Source organism: Xenopus laevis, chromosome 6S, assembly GCF_017654675.1.
Source record: "Xenopus laevis strain J_2021 chromosome 6S, Xenopus_laevis_v10.1, whole genome shotgun sequence".
Classification (NCBI taxonomy): domain Eukaryota; kingdom Metazoa; phylum Chordata; class Amphibia; order Anura; family Pipidae; genus Xenopus; species Xenopus laevis.
In genome coordinates this window covers 116137176-116145728 of record NC_054382.1, presented here as the reverse complement: position 1 = coordinate 116145728, position 8553 = coordinate 116137176, and the positions used below count along the sequence as shown (strand labels likewise).

Sequence of the window (8553 nt, the reverse complement as noted above, 5' to 3'; positions counted from 1 at the left end):
AAATTAACCCTTGCAGTACTGCACTTTGCAAGTGAATTCACCCTTAATCCCCTCCCATTGATCCCCCAGACTATCCAGTATAATAGCCCCACATTCATTCGTGAGGTTTTTCCAATTACAATTCTGGTGTATTCCATTTGCATAATGAAAAAGAATGCAATTGCAAATTTTACCAACCCAGCACCCCCTCAGTGGTTGCACCTTTCCTTCTCCTTTACAACCACTGAAAATTTTAATGAATTTATGTTGGGACGTTGGACTTTTGCCCCCTTTAAATCTAAATCAGCATTGACTTCCCAGATAACTGGCTATACGGATGCTTGAAAGGCTTCAGCGCCATTTATAAATAATTAGTGAAGAAGTCGTTGATGCGGCATCGGGTCAGGGTGTGTTTAACGCATCTCCTTGGAAACATGAAGGTGCAGCAATGCAGGAAAGCGCATTTCACTAAATTGCCCAGGACTGTACAGAAAGTCAGTAGGGCAGAGAGTCAGGCAATGGACCTATCATTTTATTTCTGGTGCCGTAAGTACAGCAATATAAAACCAACGGGCTCAAGGTCAAAACTGAAGTTACTTTAACACATTTCCGTGATTTTACATCATTTTTTCCTGGTCCCCTGAAAAATGTAAAATGGGTTTTCTAATGTAATACCAAATATTAACAATACAAATCCAGCCCCCAGCTGTTGTCTGGTTGCTATGCATTGCTTACCCTAAAATTATATATTTGACATTTCAGGAGACATTACACCTTTAAATAACCAGTAATATAATGCTAACAGTGCAGGACAATATTACATTTAATTTCACCGGATACAAAAGCCTTTTGTGTGTGTTACTGGTACTTTAGGGCAATGGCACATGGGATATTTTGATGCCTGCTATAAATCTTGCCTACCATAGAGAGTGATAGTCTAATACAATTTGCAGTTGGTTTTCATTTTTTATTATTTGTGGTTTTTGCTTTTTTTTTTTTCAGCAGCTCTCCAGCCTCAATAGAAAGTAATAAAAATATAGAAATAGCATTAAATGTTTAGCCTTACATGGGGTCAGTGACCCCGGTTTGCTGGAAACAGAAGGAGGCTGTTCACCTTTGAGATAACTTTTAGTATGATGCAGAGAGTGATATTCTGAGATAATTTGCAATTTGTTTTAATTTTTTTTATTATTGAAGGTTTTTGAGTTATTTAGCTTTTTATTCAGCAGCTCTTCAATTTGCATTTTAAGCAATCTGGTAAATTTCCCTAGCAACCATGCATTGATTTGAATAAGAGACTGGACTATGAATAGGAGAGAGTCTGAATCGAAGGTAGAGTCCTGCAGCGGGTCGTGTACCCGCGGGTTACCCGCAAAAATCTGCGGGTTGAGGTTCCGGGTGCGAGTATAGACATGGGTCGGCGGTTCTGCGGGCCGCAGGTTTTCGCAATAGCGAGTTTTACTCCTTTTTTTTGATGGCGCCTACTTCCGATAATGTCACTTCCAGTTTACTATGACAGCACTTCCTGATTCTTGAGGGTCAGTGGGTCGCAGGTCCGGGTTGCGGATAAGGTACTTGGGGGTCGGGTAGCAGGTCCAACCTGGTAAGAATGCGGGTTGAGGGTCCGGGTTTCAGGTTGCGGGTACAGTTCGGGTACGGGTTTCAAAAAATTGACCCGCACAGGACTCTAATAGAAGGATCAGCAATAAAAAGTAGCAATAACAATACATTTTTAGAAGGGGTCAGCGACGCCCATTTGAAAGCTGCAAAGAATCAGAAGAAAAAGGCAAATAACTATAAAACTATAAAAATAATAAATAATGAAAACCAATTGAAAGTTGCTTAGAATTGGTCGTTCTATAACATACAAAAAGTTACTTTAAAGGTGAACCACCCCTTTAATTGGCTCCTAACAAAATGATGGGGATCCCCTGAGCATCTGATCATGTCAAACAGACAAGCAACACAGGGCCTGTCCCACCCTCCCCATAAACATCACACTCCTCAATATTGGGGGGCACTTAAAAGGATTCTGCAGTGGGGGCAGTGATTTAAATGCCAGACTGAAAGAAAGGGCCTGAATGGTCAACTGCAACTCACAGCACAGTTAGCTACAGTTCCCAACAGCTTCAGGAAGGTAGGTTGGACTTTTTAAAATGAGGATTATAAAAAAATTTTTCTTTTTAACCCCATAGATCGTTCCTCAGCTTTTACACCAACTCTCTCCATCTCCAGCCTTGGATAAACAGAAATAATCACTAACACTGACCTCTCTTTTATTCTAAGGGTCAAGGATACCCAACAACTACAGAGCAGTTACAGTCCAATGGAAGATAGAGGTAGAAAAGAGACCAATGGCAAAGTTGCAGAATTCTGCCTATGAGACTGACAATGTCATTCCAGTATAGGGATTGGGATGTTTAAACCCATTATCCAGAAAAGGCCGCAATATAGGAATGGGTGGGTCTCTCACTAAGGGGCAGATTTACATATGGTCGAATATCGAGGGTTAATTAACCCTCGATATTCGACTGCCAAATGTAAATCCTTCGACTTCGAATATCAAAGTCGAAGGATTTACCGCAAATATTTTGATCGAACGAAACGAATGAAAAAAACGATTAAATCCTTCGAATCGTTCAATTCGAAGGATTTTAATCCATCGATCAAACGATTTTTCTTCGACCTAAAAATTGTTAGAAAGCCTATGTGGACCTTCCCCATAGGCTAACATTGGTGCTTGGTAGGTTTTAGGTGGCGAAGTAGGGGGTCGAAGTTTTTTTTAAAGAGACAGTAATTCGACTATCGAGTGGTCGAATATTCGAACGATTTTTAGTTCGAAACGTTCGATTATAAGTCGTAGTCGAAGGCCAATTCGATGGTCGAAGTAGCCAAAAAAAACCATTCGAAGTTTTTTTTATTCTATTCCTTCACTCGAGCTAAGTAAATGGGCCCCTAGGTCTCCTGTACATGATGAGAACTTATAAAGCCATACTGGGGCAGAACAATCAATCCTATTACATAGTTAATTCGGGTTGAAAAAAGACAAAGTCCATCAAGTCCACATTTTATCAGCCTTAGGGACACTGTCATGGGAAAAAAAAAATTTTTCTCCAAAATGCATCAGTTAATAGTGCAGATTTTTAGATATTTCATTTTGAAATCTGACACGGGGCTAGACATATTGTCAGTAGGGTTGCCACCAGGCACGGACTGGCAATCTGTGGGTTCTGGCAAATGCCAGAGGGGCTGCTATAAGGTCCCATAGAAAGTCAGCATTTAGTGGGCTGGTCGGGGCTGTTTGGGCCTCTATGTGAGCTGATTGGGCCTCTGTGTACCTGAAAAGCCAGGGCCTATTTTAATTCTCAGTCCGGACCTGGTTGCCACCTTTTTAGAATAATTTTACTGGCCCGTGGTGGGGGCCGGAATAAAAGGGGTGGGATGGGACATAAAGGGGGCAGTGCAAAAGGGGTGGAGCTGTGGGGAGGGGCGTGACAGAAAAGAGTGTGGAGCCACATTGCGTGATGGCCAAAAGACAAAGAAAAGGTACGTTTCCAGTGGAGGGCCAAGGACTTTTGTTAAGGGTAGTACAAATTTACAGGCAACTACATTGCCGGTAAATTTGTAATACCGCCCCAACCTTGGCAGGTGATTTATTGGCTAGGCCGGTAAAAAAACGGCCAGGGGTAACCCTAGTTGTCCATTTCCCAGCTGCCCCCAGTCATGTGTCTTGTGCTCTGGGCTGGGCAGGTGGGATACCAGGAAAAAAAACCTGGTGGGCCCCGCCAGCCCAGATCCGTACCTTAGTTGCAAAAATATTTTGTGCATACTTAGCAACACGCACATGCAGCGCCGTGTGCAGACGCAGCCCAAATGGGGCCCTGGAGCAGTAACCACTGTGGGCCCCAGGCCCCCCAGTCTGACCCTGAACTTCAGTCACTCTTTACTGCTGTACTGTAAGTTGGAGTGATATCAGCCCCTCCCTTTCCCCCCAGCAGCCTAACAACAGAACAATGGGAAGGTAACCAGATAGCAGCTCCCTAACACAAGATAACAGCTGCCTGGTAGATCTAAGAACAGCACTCAATAGTAAAATCCAGTTCCCACTGAGACACATTCAGTTACATTGAGTAGGAGAAATAACAGCCTGCCAGAAAGCAGTTCCATCCTAAAGTGCTGGCTCTTTCTGAAAGCACATGACCAGGCAAAATGACCTGAGATGCAACTACACTCCAATATTACAACTAACAAAATACACTTGCTGGTTCAGGAATAAAATTTTATATTATAGAGTGAATTATTTGCAGTGTAAACAGTGTGATTTAGAAATAAAAATCACATCATAAAAATCATAACAGAGTCTGCTAGTGGCACAGGCAGTGGGGGAACCAGACACAATCATGGTGGTAAATGTGAGCAGTGCTCAGGACTGATACCCACTGGGAATGAATGTGTCCCACTGCTCAGATCCAGATCTTTCTGACCCACAGACACAACTGTCTGGGGTGGGGTAAATGTTAGTTATCAGTATCAAGGAGTATTTTTGCTGCCAGCTTACACATCGGTAGTTCAGTGACTTCAAAGGCTCCTTTGTTCCGTTCCCTTATAGATTCCTGAAGAAACTCCTTCTCTCCCCCTGAGCCAGTCCCCCCTGCAGCCAGCACCCCCCTCTGAAAGCAGCACCCGTAGTTTGATAAGTTTAAAAGCTCGATGTTTCACAGTAACCTGCTCTCCTTCTGCAGCTCCCCCTCCCCTTTCACTAAGTATGTGGAAATAAAGGTGGACTGGTAACTTTCCTCACAACTTTTCTTCCCTGCAGCATATAAGTCTGTATGTGAGTCCTGAGACACGTGAGTGTGCTGTTCCAGTTTGATTTTGTTGCTTATCTAAAACTCGTCACGTGTCTCAGGACTCACATACAGACTTATATGCTGCAGGGAAGAAAAGTTGTGAGGAAAGTTACCAGTCCACCTTTATTTCCACATACTTAGTGAAAGGGGAGGGGGAGCTGCAGAAGGAGAGCAGGTTACTGTGAAACACGGAGCTTTTCAACTTATCAAACTACGGGTGCTGCTTTCAGAGGGGGGTGCTGGCTGCAGGGGGGACTGGCTCAGGGGGAGAGAAGGAGTTTCTTCAGGAATCTATAAGGGAACAGAACGAAGGAGCCTTTGAAGTCACTGAACTACCGATGTGTCTTTACACAGCACTGACTGACTGACAGCACGAACAGCCAATGAGAGAGAGGACAGAGCAGTTATGCAGAGAAACACGACCCGACCTCAGAGCTAGCCAGAGGCAGGTAGGAGAGAAGCAGCTAGAAATAGATTCACTATAATGACTGGAATATTTTAAAAACTATACATTTTTTTTAATACATTATATTTAGACATTTTAATTACTTGATGCAACAATTCTTTTTACAAATTTTTAATTACGCGATAGATCCCCTTTAAGGAATGGGATAAAAAGTCTTTAGCCAGGAAACTCCCTCCTTTCCGGATAAGGAATCCCATTAGTAGGGTTGTCTATAGGTAAACAGTAACAGTGCTAGTGTAAGGGGAAGCCTTTGTTGCCCAATGTGTGAATCTGGGGGAGGGTCGCGGTGTTTGCTGCAAAGAGTTGAGTCGCTGCCCTTTCTGTAGGAGTCGCACTTGTCCACGCGTAACATCACTGCTCAGAGACTGAGGGAGGAACAGACGCGCTCTCCCAGGCAGCCTGAAGGAGACATCAGAGAAGCGCAGAGACTCGCACACACCGCTCACAGCCGTCGGGATCAGCAGGAGAAACACGTGCCCAGTTCGAGCGACAAACATCGGAAAGTTCGGGGAGCGGAAGGATACGGGATCCGGAGGGAAGGGGATTTGCCTGGGGATATAGACGAGTGAGTGCGGAGGGAGCGGCGGTCTCAGAGCGCTGAATCCAGTGGGAATCCCTTCAGCAACAAGTGAGCGCGGGGCAGTGTGGGACTGAGCAACTTCACCGCCCGGGATCGTCTCTATCGGGGGAATAATGAGGAACGTGTGGCTGATCGTTCCCTTTGCCCTGCTCGCTGCCTTCTCCGGGGAAACGGTGAGTGATTCTGCTGGGATCCAGTACTGGGAGAATTCTGTGGGTGCTGCTGGGATCCAGTACTGGGAGAATTCTGTGGGTGCTGTTGGGATCGAGTACTGGGAGAATTCTGTGGGTGCTGCTGGGATCCAGTACTGGGAGAATTCTGTGGGTGCTGCTGGGATCCAGTACTGGGAGAATTCTGTGGGTGCTGCTGGGATCCAGTACTGGGAGAATTCTGTGGGTGCTGTTGGGATCCAGTACTGGGAGAATTCTGTGGGTGCTGCTGGGATCCAGTACTGGGAGAATTCTGTGGGTGCTGCTGGGATCCAGTACTGGGAGAATTCTGTGGGTGCTGCTGGGATCCAGTACTGGGAGAATTCTGTGGGTGCTGTTGGGATCCAGTACTGGGAGAATTCTGTGGGTGCTGCTGGGATCCAGTACTGGGAGAATTCTGTGGCTGCTGCTGGGATCCAGTACTGGGAGAATTCTGTGGGTGCTGCTGGCTTTATCTAGCACTGAGGGAGTACTTTGGGTGCTGCTGCCACTACTGCTGCTTGCAATTATCTGGGTGCTGCTAGGAACACTGTGGGTGCTTCTGACTTTATTCCCTACTGCTAATACTGTGGGTGCTGCTGGCTTAATGCACTTTAGAAACTGTGGGTGCTGCTGGCACTAGCCAATACTACTTGTAATACTGCGAGTACTGCTGGGAATATAGTGAGTTCTTCTGGCTGTATCCAGTACTGTTGGGAGTATAGTGGGTGCTGTTGACTTCATTCAGTACTGATGGGGATAAAGTGGGTTCTGTTGACCTCATCCAGTACTGTTGGGAATATAGTGGGTGCTTCTGGCTGTATCCAGTACTGCTGGGAGTATTGTGGGTGCTGTTGACTTCATCCAGTACTGATGGGGATATAGTGTGTGCTGTTGACTACATCCAGTACTGTTGGGAGTATAATGGGTGCTATTGACCTCATTCAGTACTGTTGGAAGTGTAGTGGGTGCTATTGACCTCATCCAGTACTTATGGCAATATAGTGGGTGCTTCTGGCTGTATCCAGTACTGCTGGGAGTATTGTGGGTGCTGTTGACTTCATTCAGTACTGTTGGGAGTATAATGGGTGCTATTGACCTCATTCAGTACTGTTGGGAGTGTAGTGGGTGCTATTGACCTCATTCAGTACTGTTGTGAGTATTGTGGGTGCTGTTGACTTCATCCAATACTGTTGGGAATATAGTGGGTGCTGTTGACTTCATTCAGTACTGTTGGGAATATAGTGGGTGCTTCTGGCTGTATCCAGTACCGATGGGAATATAGTGGGTGCTGTTGACTTCATCCAATACTGTTGGGAATATAGTGGGTGCTTCTGGCTGTATCCAGTACTGCAGGAGTATTGTGGGTGCTGTTGAATTCATCCAGTACTGTTGGGAATATAGTGGGTGCTGTTGACTTCATCCAATACTGTTGGGAATATAGTGGGTGCTGTTGACTTCATTCAGTACTGTTGGGAATATAGTGGGTGCTTCTGGCTGTATCCAGTACCGATGGGAATATAGTGGGTGCTGTTGAATTCATCCAGTACTGTTGGGAATATAGTGGGTGCTGTTGACTTCATCCAATACTGCTGAGATTATAATGGGTGTTCTGGCTTTACCCATTACTGCTGGGAATCTTGAGGGTGTTTCTGGCCATACCCAGTGCAGCTGGGGATACTGTGGGTACCCAGCAGATTTCTAGGCAGTGGCTCAGACTGGCTGGGATTTATTTGTAGTGTCCCTGTGCTGTGTGAGTTATGTACCCCAGGGCTATAGAGATTTCCTTGGAATGGCCTAGGGGTGGACATAGTCTTGTCTAGTGGCCCTGGGCTATGCCGTTTGATTTGAGGATGGGTAGTAACATAGAATTTGTGGGACAAGAAGATTTTCAGCGTTTGTCTGAATTCCCAAGTGATACACAGATGTTGGCGGCAGTGCCCCTTGTGTATAAAGTGTTTGCTGGTAGTTGTGAGTGTACAGCAGTGTGTACAGCATGGGATGACATTGCCCTGGGGTATACAGATCTCTGGCAGTGCCAATGCATTGGGACATACTATCCTGAATATGCTGCATCATAACAATGATCTTTCCACCACATTAACCCATGTGCTGCCAGTTGCAGTAGAAAAGAAAGAAGTGAAATATTCGTGGCTGTCCGTTATACAATTATTGTTCTTTATATGGGGCTGCCCAGGGAGGGATGTTTTTATGGCAGTCGTGCCTGGAATGCAACTCACAAAAGCCTATCCTTGTTTGTCACATCTGTATCTGTGTAAGGTTTAGTGATCTCTGCCTTATAAACAGCCCCGGTAAGAAGCCCAAATAGCAGTGATTTCAGCAGGTTGGGGTCTGTGAATGCTTTGCTGCCCAGCGGCACAGTCTGGGGGTCTCATCTCATTGCTTCATCATTACTATTGTCATATTACCTGTGTTGGGGGGGGGGGGGGGTTCTGCAGAATATCAGCCTGATTGGAAAGTCAAATCTAC

At 45.4% G+C, this 8553-nt stretch overlaps 1 protein-coding gene across 3 annotated transcripts in view; it reads left to right on the top strand.

Moving 5' to 3' along the window:
* Positions 1 to 5081: 5081 nt before the first annotated feature.
* The window catches only part of sdc2.S (syndecan 2 S homeolog), a 79118-nt gene continuing 75646 nt past the window's right edge, over positions 5082 to 8553 (top strand). Inside the window, exons 1-2 of one of the 3 annotated variants that reach the window (XM_041567088.1) lie at positions 5136 to 5278; positions 5622 to 6048. In XM_041567088.1, coding sequence (XP_041423022.1) covers positions 5989 to 6048 — 60 coding nt within the window. In that variant the 5' untranslated portion in view covers positions 5136 to 5278; positions 5622 to 5988. 3 annotated transcript variants of the gene reach the window in all.